Source organism: Felis catus, chromosome C2 (assembly GCF_018350175.1).
Source record: "Felis catus isolate Fca126 chromosome C2, F.catus_Fca126_mat1.0, whole genome shotgun sequence".
Classification (NCBI taxonomy): domain Eukaryota; kingdom Metazoa; phylum Chordata; class Mammalia; order Carnivora; family Felidae; genus Felis; species Felis catus.
Genome location: NC_058376.1, coordinates 120770306 through 120790871, shown reverse-complemented (window position 1 = coordinate 120790871; position 20566 = coordinate 120770306). Strand labels below are relative to the sequence as shown.

The 20566-nt window shown below is 37.7% G+C and overlaps 1 protein-coding gene across 3 annotated transcripts in view; it reads left to right on the top strand.

The window, feature by feature from the left end:
- Positions 1-20566, top strand: part of PLS1 (plastin 1) — a 126765-nt gene that overhangs the window by 80722 nt on the left and 25477 nt on the right. For all 3 annotated transcript variants that reach the window (XM_045037491.1, XM_006936361.3, XM_019810617.2), the window contains 8 exons: positions 2849-2952; positions 6536-6699; positions 8772-8901; positions 12608-12740; positions 14512-14593; positions 17588-17753; positions 17836-17978; positions 20469-20564. In XM_045037491.1, coding sequence (XP_044893426.1) covers positions 2883-2952; positions 6536-6699; positions 8772-8901; positions 12608-12740; positions 14512-14593; positions 17588-17753; positions 17836-17978; positions 20469-20564 — 984 coding nt within the window. In that variant the 5' untranslated portion in view covers positions 2849-2882. The remainder of the gene's footprint in view (positions 1-2848; positions 2953-6535; positions 6700-8771; positions 8902-12607; positions 12741-14511; positions 14594-17587; positions 17754-17835; positions 17979-20468; positions 20565-20566) is intronic.

The following is a 20566-nucleotide window of genomic DNA, read 5'->3' as shown; positions in this document are numbered from 1 at the left end:
CCCTCCTCTCTCTGCCCCTTCCCTGCTGTGCATGCTCTCTCTCTCAAAATAAATAAACTTAAAAAAAAATCCCTCATATCCTTAAAAAAAGTTTTGCCTTTAAAATATAAATCTGATGAGCACTGTGAGGGTTTATCAGTCACCTATACTTAAGTGTGAAGTGGTCATCAGTCTTTTCTTTAAAACTACCTGTGATGCTTGCAGTGAGAGAATAGGGATACTAATTGAACTACATGTAGATTTTAATGGTTTGGAGGCATTAGAAACAGATTTGATGTTGATTCTCTCTCTCTCTCTCTCTCTCTCTCTCTCTCTCTCTCTCTCTGTCTCTCCCTCTCCCTCTCTCTCTTTAAACCTTCCTTAGGTAACCTGTGCAGCCCTCTAATTTACATTTAAGGGAGGACACTTGTTCAATCAATAGAAGAACAGATCAATACATAGTAAGCTCATGTATGACATTAGCATAGCTCCAGACCCATTGAAAGCCCTCAGTAAATATTTGCCATTATTTTTTATATTACTAGAGAAGGGGGAAGTAAGGAAAAAAAAGGAATTTTGGAGGATAGATTAGGGGGCAGGCTGCCTCCTCTGTGTCAACGGCTACCTCAACAACTCAGGATTTCAGGTGACCAGGGCTAGGGCCACAGGGGGAGGAGAGAAAACAGAATAGCCCAGAAACCAAAAGGTGCCAGTGAAAACAGGTTTGGTCCCTCACAGTTGGGATCTTTACAGTTGGTAGAAAGGTTTCAGAATCTTCTTGGTCTCAAGGGCTGTTCTTAATGCCTTTTCGCCGAAACTGTTCTGGATCCTGGGGTTTTAGATCCTATAAATTATAAATGGCTGCTTAGATTAATTTTGGTAAAGTTTTAAAAAAAATTTTGTAATTTTTTTTTTTTTTTTAATTTTTGAGGGTGGGGAGGGGCAGAGAGAGGGAGAGAAGGAGACACAGAATCGGAAGCAGGCTCCAGGCTCTGAGCTGTCAGCACAGAGCTAGCTGTGGGACTTGAACCCAACAAACTGTGAGATCATGACCTGAGCCAAAGTCGGACACTCAACTGACTGAGCCACCTGGGTGCCCCAATTTTGGTAAAGCTTTTAGAGGTTCATGGAAGTTAGAAATTTGAGGGAGGATAAAAGATCAGATCCCATTTCATCTAATTGGGAAGTTCATTTTTAGAATATACTTCCTTAACTTTCTAAATATATACTTTGTTATGTCAGGATACCCTTGAGGATTAGGAGCGGGGGAGAAAGGCTTTAATTGGTGAAAGAAAGTTTTTTAAATTATATGGGCTAAAAAAACAAAGCGGAGAAGGAAAGCAGTTTTGGAATTACTGAAGAAAAAATGGCACATAACAAAATCTATGGGAAGATACAGCTGTCTATAGAATTCAGCATAACCTGCCCCGTTGGTGAGTCTCTGGTCAGTGATCCTGGCTGACTTTGGGCTGCATCTTTCAAGATGACTCTGAAATACTGTGCTCTTCTGAGCTGTCTCAGGCATCCAGGTAGGACTCCTTCCATGCCAGGTGTTTGGAAGCTGGTTAAATGCTGTGTTCCTCATTTCTAAAACTGCAAAGTGAATTCTAGTAACTGCCTTCTGGAGGGTTTCAGGACTGGCAAATGATGTGCCTGATAAATATGAGTCGATCTAGCAAGAATTCTTCCTCCAAAACTTTACAAAGAATTTTACAAAGGCAGCTTTCTTTTAAAATGCAAATTTTTATTTCACAAGTATATAATATATACTTTCTATATTATTACATAAATTAATGTGTATTATTATTCAAATACATATTTATGTGTTTATATGGCTTGTGACCACATTATATTTAGGAGAATGCAGAGTACACGGACCTAGAGACAAGAATGAAACACAGTTTGGTTCGATGACAGCTTAGTGATGAAGCAATGAGTTACTCACTTTCACACCTTGAAAAAGTTACTCATGACTATTTAATTTATTTAAAAATTAAATAGGGGCACCTGGGTGGCTCAGTCGGTTAAGCGTTGGACTTCAGCTTAGGTCATGATCTCACGGTGTATGGGTTCGAGCCCCGTGTCAGGCTCTGTGCTCACAGCTCAGAGCCTGGACCCTGCTTTGGATTCTGTGTCTCCCTCTCACTCTGCTCCTACCCCACTCATGCTGTGTCTCTCTTTCTCAAAAATAAATAAACATTCAAAAAAATTAAATAGTGGGCAGTGGTATATTTTTTAAAACCCGAAGATTTAATTATACTTTAATTAGAACCAGGCCCCAGAATAACTGTAAGATACAGAAATTTGGGGAAGAACCCCCCCAAATTCCTAAGCAAGTATGTATACAAGTGACAAATGAGCCGTAACACTCTTCGAGGACTTCACACAATTTAAAACGATTTTTAACTGATCAGTGAAAATGTTAATGTATAAATTATTTGAAAAATTATGTGCTTACTTTATTCTTTTTGTGGACATTATTCATGTCTTAACATTTTACTTCCTGACCACTTCCTTCACATTTATAAATGCTACCCTTCTCTCAAACTTGAAATGTTTATTTTACTGAAGGAGCGGGGTAAAATGTAAATGAAAATTGTACAGGCTACTGGGAAACATGTATGCCCTGTGTAAGGACAAGGCGTAAAAGACAGGCATTCCTTCCATTCCTTCTCTCTGCGGACTCTCTTATTGTCTGCCCCACCTATGCTGGGAAATAGTGTTATGGGGTATCTGTTCCTATTTGTTCCTTGTCAGGCAGACTTCTCAGGTGACTTCTTCTAGAGATTTTACTGCTTGTGTATTCTGTATTGCTTAGATAAATGTTTTCAAAGGGCTAATGTTCTTTTTATAACATTGTTTTTTCTAGCTATAAAGACCTGAAGGTAGTCTTTTCTTCGAAGATGGAAAACAGTACCACTACCATTTCTCGGGAAGAGCTGGAAGAGCTACAGGAAGCATTTAATAAAATAGGTATGCTTGAGAAAAACTAAATACGACATTGCTATTCTGCTTGATGTCAGACTTCCAGGAATGGAATACCCTCTATTGGTTTTACTACCACCCATTTACCCCTAGCTTTATCCTGTTTCTCCCCCCCCTCACCCCCCCATCTAGGTTTCACTGGATTCTTTCTTTCTGAAAGATAAATTAAGACTGGCTTGAATTTCTAAGAGAATTGGACTTTGAATTCTTTGATAATTTCTTTGCTGAGAGTAATCCAGGTTAATGAATGACAGTGTAACTGAATACGTTTAACATGATATCCTCATTACAGAAAGAAAATATAGAAACACTTCCTTGTTTATAAACTGAACTCTGGCCTTCACGTTTGTTGCTAACAGTAACACTTTCTGACTTCGCTCAGAACATTTTAAAATCTGAATATTGGGGCGCCTGGGTGGCGCAGTCGGTTAAGCGTCTGACTTCAGCCAGGTCACGATCTCGCGGTCCGTGAGTTCGAGCCCTGCATCAGGCTCTGGGCTGATGGCTCAGAGCCTGGAGCCTGTTTCCGATTCTGTGTCTCCCTCTCTCTCTGCCCCTCCCCCGTTCATGCTCTGTCTCTCTCTGTCCCAAAAATAAATAAACGTTGAAAAAAAAATTAAAAAATAAATAAATAAATAAATAAATACAATCTGAATATTGTTTTTAAAGGCTGTGTGTCTTATTTTTCTTCTTTCACTTTTTAAAGCCATTCAGTGTTTTGTCTTTATGACATTATCATTTGATGGCTTTGTATTTTTCTTCCAAAAAAAATTCCCTCATACTCTTTTGGATCACAATTCTTCTGCACTTTTGCTCCTAGGAAACCTGTGGCAAACAAGAAGATAAATATCTTTTGCTCTAGTCTGCAAATGCATGCAAGTGAAAGGCGAGCCCAGTGAAAGGATCTTGGGATGGTGACACCACCAATCCTGCTCCTCCCATAGTAGGCTCCTTCTCTGGTACAGAGGAGCAGTCTGTGGGGCACCTGGGTGGCTCAGTTGGTTAAGCATCTGACTTCAGCTCAGGTCATGATCTCTCCGTCCGTGAGTTTTAGCCCCGTGCCAGGCTCTGTGCTGACAGCTCACATTCAGATTCTGTGTCTCTCCCTCTTTCTCTCTACCCCTTTCCCACTTGCACTCTTTCTCACTCTCAAAAATAAATAAACGTTAAAAAAAAAAAGACAGTCTGTGAGAAACGGTCAGATAATAGACTGGGGTGGACATATCATGATCACAATTGATCTTGTGCCTAGATTTCTCACAAACCTAGTGAATCATGACTAAAATTCATGTAAATGAGATGTGGTACAGAATTTTAGAGACCAATATAAAGAGAAAAGAAAGATTGAAGTTTGAAAAAGAAAGCCTCTCCAGAAAGAAAAAGTAAAGCTGTCAGGAAGCTCACAACTTACACATTATTGCTATGAAGTGAAGTGAGTGTACAAATCTCTGGACCCTTCCACTTCTCCCTGCACAGCCATCCCCAGAGTAACTCAAACCTTCCGAATACAGTCTGCATGGTGGCTGAATTAGGCTCATAGCGAATGCCTTAATCTTGTTTTTTTTGTTTTTGTTTTTGTTTTTGTTTGTTGTTTTTTTGAGGACAATATATTTGTCATTAGAGCATTGCATGAATATGGTATGGCCTCTAAAAGATTATTTTTAATAATAAATTTTATAGAGTATTATATGCAGTGCCCAGAGTCTTTTCAAGACAAAAATTAGGCAGTTATTAGGACATTCTGCTCATTTTGAGTGTTGAAACAGAGGAAATAATAAAAATGTATCCCTAGTCTGCTATTGGTGTTATTTTATAGGTGCAGTTTGGTAGCTTGAATAAAAGTGCTGCCTAGGTCTTGGTAGAAATGAATGAATTAGTAATCTCTTCTTTGTTTAGTACATGAACTTTACTCTTTATGACTCATGGACATATAATCCTGCAATATTTATTTAATGATATTTTGAATAAATAATTCACTGATGGAACAAATCTGACAGCCAGATAATTTACTCTGTATGAAGGCAGTGCTAACACTAGCATAATATGTACTAGCTTTATTGACCAGATAAATTGTTCCTTAAGAACCTACTATTCCCTCTGATAATTTGTACGAAACAACCTTTCCCAGAGGCAGAGGGACATGCCCATCCAACCTTACTAGATGGGATATTTTGGGGTCTCTAGGGAGAGATGAGAGGTGAAAATATTTGTCTTTTTTTCTTTTTTTTTCCTTTGTAAGTTATGGTAAAATAGACATAAAATTTACTATTTTAAGAATTTTTACGTGTCCAGTTCAGTGGCATTAAGTACATTCATGTTGTTATGCAACCATACCACTATCTCTATCTTTAGAACTCTTTCATTTTCCTAAACTGAAACTCTCTACCCAATAACTACCAACCCCCCATCGTGAATAACATTCTATTTTATGTCTGTACCACATTTTTTTTATCCATTCATCTGTTGAAGGACATCTTGAGTTGTTTCTACCTTTTTGCTACTGTAAATAACGTTGCTATGAACAACATTTGTCTATCTCAAAATATAGGAAACAATTCTGAACTTGTACTAAATAATGATATTTTGCTCTAAGTTCGAAGAAAGTGATACTTTTATTGCAATGTCCAGTAGTTTAGCTTATTAGCTGACTTTTGAGATTATAGCAGTATTTTGGTTATTGGTAGATTCTATTTTAGAAACTTTCCACTTGTTCTGCACACTATTAAGTCTAAAAGTTTTTGTCTTTATAATTAATTGAGTATAGTGAGGACAGCTCTTTTACTGAAAGGAAAAAGTAAAATACAGGAAACACAGCAACTGTTACCAGATGAACGAAGAAAGCCTATATAACAAGGTGGATCCAGGCAACTAATCAGACAGTCCAAAGCCATGTTGCCAACTCTGGGCAGAAGTGTTTTGTGTTGCCTTTGTTCTGTGTCAAGAAGTGTTATCTAGTCTCTAGGGAAAACCCAGGGAAGGGCATCTCAGCGATAACGTGAAAACACCTGGAAACCCTTCCAAGAGTCCAAATATAGGTGTGAAATTATTTCTTGAACACTTGATGGAAAAACGCCATCAAACATGATTCGGCCTACATAATGGTATCATAAATACATAATGAAGAAGCAATGAATTATTAACAAATGAAACAGAAGTGCCACCAAGTGAAATGTAGAACAGAGATACCTTATGTGTATTTAATATGATGCACATATTTTATAGAGAATGTGGGGCCTGCAGATCCATTTTGTAAATTCTGTGAGGTTAAAGTCTGGCTGGGTGTTCTGCTAAACCTGAGTTTTTCATCTGTCAGAGCATTGTTCAAACTGTGCACTTAAAATACACATGGTAGTCCTAAACCTATGGGGATAAAGTCCATTTACTACGAATATTTTGATAAAGTGTATAGACTCCCTTGTACAGTTCAGGTGCAGGAGAAAAGGTTACTGCCACTTGTGAGACAAACCTGAAAGGTTCTACCTGCCTGTGAATCTCCCATGAGGCCTTCAGGGTGCACACCTTGAATAAAGAGTGCAAATGAGATTTGACAATTCATAATTTATCTTTACAGATATTGACAACAGTGGGTATGTTAGTGACTATGAACTACAGGACCTGTTTAAGGAAGCAAGCCTTCCTCTGCCTGGCTACAAGGTGCGCGAGATTGTGGAGAAAATTCTATCAGTGGCTGACAACAACAAAGATGGCAAAATCAGTTTTGAAGAGTTTGTGTCAGTAAGTAATTCAGTTTTCTGGTTACTGATCTTTTTGCTTTGAGAAGAGTGTTAGTAATGTCATTGCTCTCTGGTCAAATCTGGCTTCAGAGACCAGAAAAAAAAACTGCTTTAAAATGACGAGTAGAATGACAACAACAATAGTGTCCACAAATAATTCATAAAACAGAGGGGAAAAAAATTCTCAAGTTGTTGGAAGTCAGATTTAAATAGTAATAGCTCATGTGCTAGTAAGACTACAGTTGAGTTCAGTGCTTATTGACTGTCTGTGTGTATAGAATGTTTTAATGTCTCAGTACTTGGTCTTGAGAAATGGAATATTTTTGTGTGTGACTGAAATAGCTAAGGTATGGAAGCTATACCTCCTGGAAACTGGTTATTTCCTCATGCTAAGTGATATCTTTAGTTTCAGCAAATGCCACCAGGTAAATCCCAATGCTGGCTATGATAACATGGTGTCATTATTAAAAAGTACCTCAAGGCTCAGGGAACCGAACAAGATGAAAAATAATACATGACTCAACTGACAAAAGAAAAGTAGATTGTAGCACTGAATATTGAATATCTTGTGTTTCAAAAGGTCAGGCCAAGAGAGATGGCCACACTGCCATTGCCAGCCAGCAGTTGAGTGAGCTGCCACACCCTTCCACCACCACCACCGCCATGACTGTATTTTTCATATGAGAATATAACCATTAATGTAATTGATTAAATATTTGTGAAATGTGAACCGTCGGGTTTTGCATCCTTTGTTCACTAAGCAAAGATTTGAGCTCCTTTCTTGCTAGGTTCTGCTAGGCACTGTGTGTGAATAATGCAATGAACAAAAAGAGAGATGATCCCTGCCTTCAGGGGCTTTACATGTGGGGAAGCAGGGTCACACAAATGGCTAAAAGAGATCTATCATAATTGCTATGGTAGAGCAGTATGGGTCCCTTGAGAGTTCACAGTAGAAGGAGCTGAACTTGCTGGTGAGGCTAGAGATCCCAGGGATGCAGAGAACGTGTCAGAAACTATGAAGACGGAGCTGAGATCTGAAGTAAGATGTTAAACAGGTAAAAGGGGTTGAGTGGGAGAAATGAATGATGTGCGAGATAGGCTGGCTTCAGGGTTGGTGGATACTCAAGCCCTTGGAAACAAGTTGAGCGTGGGTGAGGGGAGATGGTGAAGGTAAGGAATGCAGCTAGAGAAATAAGTTGGGGTCAGGTCATGCAGGATCTTGTAGGATTTTCATTTTTATCCTAAGTACAATAGGAAGCCAGTGATGTAGGAGGAAGAGAGTGTGACGTGACATGATCAGATGCGAAATTTTAAAAACTCACTCTGGAGTCACCTGCATGGCCCAGTTAGTTAAGCACCTGACTCTTGATCTCTGCTCAGGTCATAATTTCACAGTTCATGAGATGGAGCCCTGCGTCGGGCTCCACACTGTTGGCACAGAGCCTGCTTGGGATTCTCTCTCTTTCCTTCTCTCCATTCTTCCCCCCACACATGCCCTCCCCCACCCCAAATGAATAAACTTTAAAAAAAATTTTAAAATTAAAAAACAAAAAACCCAAAAATACTTCACTCCGGCTGCTGCTTAGAGTACTGATTAAATTCGGTCTGGCCAGTCAGAAGAGTGATTGGGAGAGGGTGTTTGTCCAAGCTACGTTATTTCCTGTGACATCTGACTTATTTATTTTAACATGTATGCATTTGCAATGTTCAGACAAGCAAATATCTTCACTAAAGCATTTAAAAATCTTCATCATGTAGTTATTCTTTAGTTTTCAATACAAAAGATCATGGCAAGTATAGGAGAATAATTTCAATGCATTCAATTTAAGCTTAATAATAACAAAGTTTCTTTTAGTCCTTGCAGTGCAAACGTTTGTACATTTTGTGTTATGGGTAAAATGACATGAGTGCTGTCTATGCACACAAGCAATAAGGGTGAGAATCCCAGATGAGGATTTATTTTGATGTCATTCCAAATAAATAAAGAAGTCTAAATAACTTGTAATTCTTCATGTTGAAAGGTTTTTTATGATGATTTGACCAAGGCTCAATTTTACTTATATTCCATTCCAGCTGATGCAAGAGTTAAAAAGCAAAGACATCAGTAAGACGTTCCGCAAAATAATTAACAAGAGGGAAGGGATTACTGCTATTGGAGGAACATCATCCATTTCCAGTGAGGGCACACAGCATTCTTATTCAGGTAACTTCCAACTCTAAGTTTGATCTTTCATTCATTGACTCATTCACTGAGTCTGGTATTTCATCAAATCTAAGATGCTGTTCATTGTAATTCACACCATTGTTTTATGTACCATTGAAAGAAAATCAGACTATAATGTGCCATCAAATTTGACATGCCTCTCAGTTTCAGAGCTGTCAGGATGAAAAATTGTAGAATCACTGAAATCAGTGGGTCCCTACTATGTGTCAGGCACAGCACACAGCACACAGCAAAGAGATTAGAAAGAACAAAATAGAAATTGTTTACATTTCGGCCTTGACTATGTTCAATCATGACCTCTGAATGGATTTTTCATCTTGACTGGTGAATCGAGTTTGCTTTTAGGCCTGATCTGAGAATTTATGGAGAGGTTTATTGCAAGGACGTTTCCCTTCCATTTTCCAGGACCTGAGATTCCTGATTATCAAGCAACTGGGTGACTAGAGAGCACAGTACCTGATTTGCTGAATCTGATAGAATCACTGGATTGTTGCCCGGTGGGAAATCCAGAGTCACATTAACTCTTAAGATGATATGTCTTACCCCATGTTAAGCTTACTTCTCGTGGTCGAGATGTCTGAGAACCTTTGGCCCAGTTCCTTTTGTTCATAGGAGTATAATTCGAACTGTGCTCTTTAAATTATTAACAAAAACTCACTGTAACTTTTCCCCCTTTTCCTTTGAGATCTGAATCTGTTAATTGTCCTGTGGATTGTTTTCCTTTCTAACTGGATTTTTCTATAGCAATATACTCACACTTTTCCCACCCATTGTAATTTTTTTCTATCCTTTTCCCACTAGAGAAGTGTGGTTAAAGTCAGTGGCCTGTAAATGCTGTGTCTATTTTTTGATAGGGATTCAGTCCTTAATTCCATTTCTACCTACGCATTCTAATGAAAATTTTGTCAGATTTTAAAAGATTTTAAAAGATCTTTTTATTGAGATATAAAATGCATTTAGCAAAGTGCTATAATCTTACCGGTACAGCTCAGTGAGTTTTTGCATGTGTAAACATCCATGTAACTGCCACCAGATCAAGAGAACACATTTCATCACTTTCACTGGTTCCTTCATGCCTCGAACAGGAACTGTTTCTCCCCAGAGGAAATCACCTTTCTGATGTCTGTCACCATATATATTTTTTTTCTCATTTATTGTGGTATAAGAGGCACATAGTAAGAGCATACAGTGTACTATTTTTAAGTATATGGCTTGATGGTTGATGATTTTTTTTTCCATAGGAATATGTACATGTGTAAACAATTACCCGTGTAAATATTACCTAGAACTAGGTATGGAGTATTTAGTAGCTTTTAAAAAAGAGCAGCTTTATTGAGATATAATTGAGATGCTATGAAATTCACCCTTTAAAAGTGTATAGTTCAGGGGCGCCTGGGTGGCTCAGTCGATTGAATGTCTGTGCAGGCAGTGCAGAGCCTGCGTGGGATTCTCCTTGCTCCCTACCCCTCCCCCACCCACTCTCTCTCTCCCTCTCTCAAAATAAATAAATAAACATTTAAAAAAGAAAGTGTACAGTTCATTAGTTCTTAGCACATTCACAGAGTTGAACAGTCATCACCACTGTCTAATTTGAGAACACTTTCATTACCCCAAGGAGAAACCCCATGCTCATTAGCAGTCCCTCCCAATTCCTCCTTCCCCTAGCCTCTGGCAGCCATTACTCTAGTTTCTATTTCTGTAGATTTACCTATTGTGGAAATTTCATGTAAATGAAATCATACAGCAGTGGCCTTTCACTTGAGAGTTGACAGGCTCCTTCACTGGCATAATATTTTCAAAGATCACCCATGTTGTGACATACATTATACGGCATTTTTTTATTGCTGTACAATATTTTGGTTTTTGGATATCACAGTTTGTTCTTTTGTCTGTTGATAGATGTTCAGGTTGTCTCGGCTATTATGAATAATGCTGTATGAACATTTGCATACACATTTTTGTGTGGACATATGCTTTAACTTATCTTAATACCTAGGAGTGGAATTGCTGGGTCTTTTGGTAACTCTGTGTTTAACATTTTTAAAAGCTACCAAACTGTTCTACAAAGTTGCCGCACCATTTTGCATTCCGACTAGCAATGTATGAAAAGTTCCGATTCTTCACATTCTCACCAACACTTGTGATTGTCCATTTTGCTTATTATAGCCATCCTAGTAGTTGTGAAACAGTTTCTCAATCCCAGTTCCTATACCTGGAACATCTTTCTTTTCCCTGCCCATCTTAAAAATCCATCTTTCAAATTGTACCTTCTCCATAAAGCCTTTTCCTGACCACCCCAACTGGAAGTGATTCTTTCTTTCTTTAAATTCTCTAAAACATTGCTTATATCTCTCTTGTGGTGTATTTATATCCCTTATGTTGTATTTCTTTGTATATCTTTATCATAAAGATACAAAGTTACCACAAATGGAACTAAAATGGAAGGTACCATATCCCATTTATGTTTAAATCCCTAGATTCTAAGTCTCTGAGGAGGTATGTATGGTGAAGCAAGAAGATAATCTTAAAAGGCAGATTATGATATGTACAAAAGAGAAATATTAGTAACTGCGTGTGTGTGTGTGTGTGTGTGTGTGTGTGTGTGTGAGTGATGGATAACATTTTGGGAGTGCCTGCCAAATATGCCCTTAGGAAAATTACCTAATTCTAGGAATTGGGGAAGGTCAAGTCACCATATGCTACTCTGTGATAGAAATGGGAATTATGGGGCACCTGGGTGGCTCAGTCGGTTAAGCAGCTGACTCTTGATTTCAGCTTGGGTCATGATCATGGTTTGTGGGATTGAGTCCCACCTTGGGCTCTGCACTGACAGTGCGTGGCCTGCTTGGGATTCTCTCTCTCCCTCTCACTCTCCCTCTCTATTCTTGTTCTCTGTCTCAAAATAAACAAACCTTAAAAAAAGGGAACTATTTTCTTTGAAGATTTATGTTATTAAATGATTTTTATATTTACAGAGTAATAATAAAGCAGTAGAACATTTTTCTTTTAAGTTTTCTTCCTATTCTTCCCACTGCTTAGCTCAACAATATTTTCTGTTTAAAGATCAGTGTACCCACAGAAGAAATGATATGTTGAGAAGTTGAGGATGCAGATGACTGAGAATCCTCATATCTAGACTTGCATCAGCTTTCTTATAGTAGGAATTCCACAGAAATGGAGCTGTTTTATTCATTCAAATAACTCTTGATTGAAATTAGTATTTCTGTTATAAGCCCCAGATCACAACTCTGTACATTTTGGTGGGGGTTGTGGAGTTTATTGTTGTGGAAATTTGTTTCTTGTATTTTTAACCCTGGTGTGTGTGTGTGTGTGTGTGTGTGTGTGTGTGTGTGTGTGTATGTGTGTAATCTGACCTCTGAGAGTCAGCTTCTGATTCATTAGCTTTCAGGAACAATATGTATTAGTAAAGATTTTAGAATCAAATAGAATATTTGTTGTGCTCATTTAAGCTATATATCTTCCTGTCCCCTAATATATCAGATGAAAAAGTGGAATGAATTCCCCTTTCTCTTTAAGCCCTTATGCCCTCTTAAACCCTTTAGTATTTTAGTAGAGTTTTAATAATAAGCATTTATTATCTTTGAACATAAGTTAAAAAGTATATTTTTGTAGTATGGTTACTTTTGTGCAGTTAGGTTTGCTAACTAAGATTTTCTGTTTCCAGAGGAAGAAAAAGTGGCTTTTGTTAACTGGATAAACAAAGCTCTGGAGGATGACCCTGACTGTAAACATCTCCTACCCATGAATCCTCATGATGGCAGTCTTTTCAAATCACTTGCGGATGGCATCCTTCTTTGGTGAGTCAAACTTTAGGTTCAGGGAGATATGTTCTTTCTGTCTCCATTGACGAGCATTCCATGAAAACTACAGTTCTGCGAACAAGTGTGTAGGTATTAAAGAATTCATGTTACATAGAAAATTAAGTACCAAAGCGTCCCCACATTTTTCTTCAAAAGCAATGTCTTCTTTTTCTGGTGACTTTCCCATCTATTTCCTTAATGATCCCAGGAAAACTTTGAGTTATTCCTCCGATGTATTTAAAAACATTCACAGGGGGCACCTGGGTGGCTCAGTTGGTTAAGCATCCAGCCTTGGCTCAGGTCATGATCTTGTGGTTCACGGGTTCTGCCCCATGTGGGGCTCTGCGCTGACAGCTCAGATCCCGGAGCCTGCTTTGGATTCTCTGTCTCCCTTGCTCTCTGCCCCTCCCCCATTCATACTCTGTCTCTTTCTCTCTCAAAACTAAACATTAAAAATAAAATAAAATAAAAACGTTCAAAGGGTTTTTTTTTTTCACTTTCAATAAGGGAGTATTGACTGGGACAGGGACATGAGGACATGTAAAAGAAAGATCTCATTTGTGCTTAAATGAAATTAATGTTTTAAATCAATCTTGTCATATCCTTGGCTCTTTGCAGTATGTTTCTGCTCACTAGGCTGTAAACTCTCTCAGAGCATTTCTTTGTCTCTGTTGTGTGTACTGTAACTATAGTTCCAGCATACTTCTTTGTACAAAGCAGGTGTCTTTTTTTTTTTAAGTTTATAAAAGTAGAGAAAACTTACAAAGAAGAGAATAAGTATCACAGATATTCTTATTACCCATAATTATCTATCATTAATACTCTGGCATATTTCTTTCAGTCTTTTTTCTGTGTTTTTACTTAAAAAGAAAAAAAAACCCAACCTACCCTCAAGTACAAGATACTAGTTTTTAGAATATAATATGTAAAATAGACCTTGACCTCCACCTGTAATGCTGATCTCTTCCTCTGACCTTCAGAGGAGATTCCTATTATGAGCTGAATGGATATTTTCCTGTCTTTATTTTTTGTTTATTTTTATTTTTTATTTTTAAGAGAAAAAGAGGGCACAAGTGAGCAAGGGGCAGAGAGAGATACAGAATCCCGAGGGGCAGAGAGAGAGAGAGGGAAGTGGGGCTCACCCAAAGCGGGGCTCGAGCCCACCCGATGCAGGGCTCAGAATCATGAACTGTGAGATCATGACCTGAGCTGAAGTTGGATGCTTAACCAACTGAGCCACCCCAGCGCCCCATCCTATCTTTATTTTAAAATATAAAATAGATTCTAAAACCTAGAGATAAATTTTATATTAATTTCTTTTAAATGTTTGAATTATTGAAGTTTTAGAAAAACCATGTCTCTGGCTCTTTCTGCAACAGTAATTTTGACACTGTTGATACCACTTTATGAAACTTGGCTTTTTGAGGATTTCTTTGTTTTACATTTCAGATTGCTGAATGTTGATGGTCATTAAATGACATAAAGAAAATGCAAGTTTTAAAAACTTAGGAGGAAATGCTAAGATTACTATTGTAGTGGGTGATGGATTTGTTTTAGGTTAGGGAATATTTCTTAAGTTTTAAAAAGTAACTCCCCGATGTGAATCACAGTATAATATTTAAAGAAATGGATTGTTATTACTTTTCAAAATTTAACTGTTTTGTCTACTTGCAAAAACAAACTAAAAAGTCTTAAATTATTTAACTTAAATTATTTATCTTAAATAAACTGGGAGTCTTAAACTAAATTATTGTCATTTTCTCTTTAGCAAGATGATCAACTTATCTGAACCAGATACAATTGATGAAAGAGCCATTAATAAGAAAAAGCTCACCCATTTCACTATTTCTGTAAGTATTTGTCCTTTGCTAGTAATCATGTTACTGTGCTGTAAAATGTAAGGCCTTTATTAATGGGTGGTTAGGCCCAGGTGAAACCTTTTTTTACTCCAGTTTTATTGAGAAATAATTGACATACATTACTGCGATGGTTTGACTTACATATATTGTGAAATGATTACCACAATAAGTTCAGCTAATATCCATCTTTTCATAGAGATACAATAAAAAGAAACAAGGACAAAAATTTTCTCCTTGCAATGAGAACTCAGAGGATCTAATCTCTTAAAAACTTTCCGTGATATCATACAGCAGTGTTAGCTATAGTCATCATGTTGTACATTACATCCCTAGTGCTTAACTATCTTATAACTGGAAGTTTGTACCTTTTGACCACCTTTCTCCAATTTTTCCTCCCCTCACACTTTGCCTCTGATAACTGCAAGTCTGATCTCTTTCTCTATGAATTTGGTATTTTTTGTTTTGTTTTGTTTTAGATTCCACATATAAGTGAGTTCATATAGTATTTGTCTTTCTCTGACTTATTTCACCTAACATAACGGGTTCAAGGTCCATTCATGTAAAATGTTTGATTTAACGTAATTTCAGTTTCCATAAAAACTAGGTTTTTATTAAAATTCAGCTGCATTTTGTACTGAATGAAATTAAGATTCAAAGTGCTTTGAATGAACTTAAGGTAGTAGTATTCAAGTTATATAATTATAATCATTCAGTTGTTTTTATTTATTTTTATTTTTTTAAGTTGATTTTTGAAAGAGAGAGAGAGTGCATGCACATGCATGTGAGCAGGGGAAGGGCAGAGAGACAGGGAGAGAGAGAATCCCAAGCAGGCTCTGTGCTGTCTGCACTATGGGCTCTACCCCACAAACCCATGGATCCAAAATCAAGAGTTTGACACTTAACTGCCTGAGCCACCCAGATGCCCCGAGTTGCTTTTCTAATACAATTTTTTCTTTTTTCTTATTTTTGAGAGAGAGAAAGCACACACAAGCAGGGGAGGGGCAGAGAGAGAGAGGGAAAGACAGAAACCCAAGCAGCCTCCATGCTGTCAGCGCAGAGCCTGACATGGGGCTGGAACTCACGACCTGTGAGATCATGACCTGTGCCAAAGTTGGACGCTTAACTGACTGAGCCACCCAAGTGCCCCCAAGTTGCTTTTATTAACAAATATTTGCTTGATACTGTTGTTCTTGGTTGAAATAAGAGTACTGTATAGTTTTACCACCTGTTTTACTATTTCACAGAATTTGGGTTATTCTTTTTTAGTATATTGTTCTGTAGTCAGCTTCTCCATTCAAGTCTTATTGAACTCAGGAATTTATAGTCACCACACTTTTCCCCTCAAAATCTCTAGAGCAGTGGTAGATACTAGTATTTACTAAGTACTTACTAGTTACCAGTCACTGTTCTAAACAAACTGATGAATTACCTCTTTGACTCTTCCCAGCACTCTTAAAATAAGATACCTACATTTTTACGGATGAGAAAATTGAGGTACTGAGAAATTACCCAGGATATGATCCCAGTGGTCTAGATCTAGAGCCCATCCTTATAATCACTATGGTATACTGCCACTCTTGTATCATGGTAGCAATAGCAACTAGTTAATACACTAGCCACAGCTGCAGCTATTAAAAGTGAGCTACTGCTGGGGCGCCTGGGTGGCTCGGTCAGTTAAGCATCCGACTTCAGCTCAGGTCATGATCTCACGGTCCGTGAGTTCGAGCCCTGCGTCGGGCTCTGTGCTGACAGCTCAGAGCCTGGAGCCTGTTTCAGATTCTGTGTCTCCCTCTCTCTCTGCCCCTCCCCTGTTCATGCTCTGTCTCTCTCTGTCTCAAAAATAAATAAACGTTAAAAAAAAATTTTTTTTTAAAAAGTGAGCTACTGCTAAGCTCTATCCTTCATTTCTATTGACAAATACAATCCTTGATTCTGCTAAAGTTGTTTAGTCTCTTTTATGAGGAAGCTACAACCTTGGGGCAGTTGGTACATGGTTTATCTTGGACTATTAAGGGGTACTCCCATTTCCTGTTATCCTTGAAAAGAATTGACTGTTGACCAACATGGCTTTCTTGTCTCCCACTTTCCAATAAGCCAATAATATTGCATAATCCTGGCAGGAATTCTTCAGTAAGCCATTTCCAATTGCAGTTGCGAGAAGTTTATTTTCTTTCACATCTTGTGTCAGGATGCTTTGTTTAGTATCTAATGGTTGCTGAAAATATTCATATATATCATAGAATACATGTGTCACATAATTTTTTATGGCACTGACCCTGAAATGCAGTGTTTCTCACTATTGTACAAATTTATTGTTTGGTTTTACTTTTAACATTTGTATGCTGTATGTTAAAGAAAATAAAAAATATTATCTAGCTATTTTGCAATAACTACAGGATGGGCCTGAGGCCTAAATCTTTTACAGTTTTATTTTTAGAGATAACATTCTAGGGGATAATAGTCTAGATTTTTAGGAGGCTTGAAAGAGTATTCCAAAATAGAATGGGAAAAGACAGATCTCTGAAAAGGAGCAAAGTGTTAATTTGGATATTAAATCTGTCATATTGAATCAGTAATTTTAGAGCTCTGGGATTAGATCTGCTGGGATACTACCAGTTTTCCATGAAACTTTATCCCAAAGAAGCCTCATTCAATTTGTAAAGGACTGCAAAGTTGCGATAATCTAGTTTTTTACCTCATGATGATGGGCTTATGTAGTATTGTGATGTATGAGAGAAGAGAAATATGATAGGATGAAAATGACATATAATATCTATGAGTGCAAAGGAGAGAGATTGAGTAGTAAAGAGACGGTTAAAACCATAGGTTTTTTTTTTCTTGACTAGGGTATTTTGCTTTTGTAAATACTACGTATGTTTTAAAATCTGAATTTTCACAATCTATTGTTTCTAATTTACTTTCAAAACTAGTTGATAAGACTTGAAAAGTACTTTCTCACATGTATTTTTCCTTGTGGCAATTCAGGAAAATTTAAACCTGGCCTTGAATTCTGCCTCAGCCATTGGTTGCACAGTGGTCAACATTGGTGCACAGGATCTCAAAGAAGGAAAACCTCACCTGGTCTTGGGACTTCTCTGGCAGATCATCAAAGTTGGTCTTTTTGCCGATATTGAGATTTCCAGGAATGAAGGTAGAACCGTAAAAAAATATTTACTTTTCATTGACATCTACTTACTATGGGAAGAATTTATATTTCATTGTTTTCCTCTCAGCTCTAATTGCATTACTAAATGAGGGTGAGGATCTAGAAGAGCTGATGAAGCTTTCTCCAGAGGAATTATTGCTGCGATGGGTGAACTACCATCTGACCAATGCAGGATGGCGTACCATCAACAACTTCAGCAGCGACATTAAGGTTTATATTTTAATGCTCAACGTTGTGACATAAATAAGGACATAGAATGTAAAAACGCAAAAGGTGTTCAGACATAAACTTGAAGTGTAATTCATAATGACACAGTGTAGAAAATGAAACTTTGTGTTTTTCTGTCTGAAGTGGAGCTCCCAATTATAATTGCAAAATCTTTTCTTTAAAAAAAAATGAGTTTCAACTGATGGTTACCAGAAAGAAAGAGGATGGGGGAATGGGTGATGAGCACCAGGTGTTGTATGGAGGTTTAGGGTTGTTGTGTTGTTGTATACCTGAAAGTAGTATTAACTGTATGTTAACTAACTAGAATTTCAATAAAGTCTTAAAAAATAAAAAGGACAAAATATTCTTTTTGCAATAAAAAAATTGGTTTATTGATATTTAAGAAGAAATACAACTAGCTGTGAGAAGGCACTGTGCTAGCAGATAAAGTACTTTCCCATTTCATATGCCACAGAAAGACTAAATTATAATGAAGATGTCAGTCTGTTAATTTGAACTAAAAATTCATCTGTTCACTGGACGAGAGGCCGTCGTGGACCTCTCCAGTCCAACACTCTTACTCCCACTTTGCCAATAACCAGCTAACAGGAGACCAAATATCTGAGGGCACAGGGAATCGGTAGACAAAAGGAATTCTTCAGGTATGTTTCTCAACCAAAGTAGCCTGCAATGCTTCCCTCCCTACTGAGAGAGCTTGTTGAGGAAACTGTAACATTCTGTATGCCTAACAGCTCTCCCATGGTCACTTCCCTGGCATGCATTGCCAAACTCGGTCCCTGTGACTCCTTCTTCTCTCTATTTCCCACCCTCCAACCCCAGACTAATCAGCATTAGCATTTATTTGTATTTTCTGTAGATATATTAACACCTTCAATCAGATTATGTTTTTGTCATAATGGGCTTAGATGACAGTCTCTTTCTTTGAAATGACATTATATTTCTCTTTCATCTATTACATGCTCATTTAAAATTTAATCACTTGGGGCACCTGGGTGGCTCAGTCAGTTAAGCGTCCGACTTCGGCTCAGGTCACGATCTCGCGGTCCCCGAGTTCGAGCCCCGCGTCGGGCTCTGGGCTGATGGCTCAGAGCCTGGAGCCTGCTTCCTATTCTGTGTTTCCCTCTCTCTCTGCCCCTCCCCCGTTCATGCTGTGTCTCTCTCTGTCTCAAAAATAAATAAACGTTCAAAAAAATTAAAAAAAAATAATAAAATAAAATAAAATTTAATCACTTGATTATAAAAGAGCTGATATTCTGTGAAAAAAATAAAATAAAATTTTATTTTAGGGGTGCTCTCTTATTTTAAAATTCAGTTCATCAGATATTTATTAAACCCCTCCCGTGGGGATTCTGCAAGGCACAGGGGATACAAAGATTTAACTCTTGAGAAGCTTACCAGTTACACAGGCAGGTACACACTAGTAGATGGATGTTTCAGTTATCTATTGCTATATAATAAGCCACTCAAAATGTAATAGCTTAATTTTTATATTTATCAGTATACCCAGAAAACTTATTTTGGGATTTTGTTTTTACCTATAGGGATTTTTTTCCCCTGTTTCTCCTCAATGCCTTAATTAATAAATGAGTATGTCGACACTCTTAAGAAGCATTATTTGGAAATAAGGAATCTAGAAATAAACCCCAATGATGTCTAATATGATGCTCATAAAATTATATTATGTACTGTGTATCTTCCTTTCAAAAGGTTAGGATGATACAGAAGCCCAAAGGTCTACTGCAGAAATAAATGAATTCACTTTACCCTTAAAAAAGAAAACTTAACAGCTTAAAATAATATTGTTTCTCATGATTCTGTGGGTTCACGCAGCTTGGTTGAGTGGTTCTACTTCAGATGGTTTTGGTTGGGATCACTAACTCATTGGCATTCAGCTGTCAGTTGGACTGGTCTGGAGGGTGCACGAGGCCACCACTCACATGTGTAGTACTTTACTGTGTCTCCATGAGGCCTTTCCACATGGCTAGACTGGGCTTCCTCACAGTCTGATAGTCTCAGATGGTTGGGACTTCCTACATGGAGGCTAACTTCAAGAGGGAGGAAGCAGAAGCTATTAAGGCTTGAGCTTGGAAACCCCAGAATATCACTTTCACTGCATTCTGTTGTTCAGAACAAGTTACAAGGCAGTTCTGAGTTTTTTGGCTTGGAAGGTTAATGGCTGGAGGGTTCCAGAAGATAATGCTTGACCCTAATCTTAACCAATGCTGATGCTTCAGAGCGTAAACAAATGAAAAAGTGAGAAAGGATATTCCAAGTATAGGGAACAGTGTTGCTAGAAGCTTTGAGGTGCAAAACAGCATAGTGTATTCAGGAGCCTATATAAGTTTATAAGTAAAGTTACAGTTATCCCATTCTTCAAGATGAGGACAGTTTCTTCAGTTTGAGTACTGTTTTCCTAAATCAAATGATGTTTTTATTCATTTTAAAAGTTCTATTTCATTTCTTCCCTTGAAGGATTCAAGAGCCTATTTTCATCTGCTTAATCAGATTGCACCTAAAGGTGACCGGGATGATGGACCTGCCATTACCATTGATCTTTCAGGATTTAATGT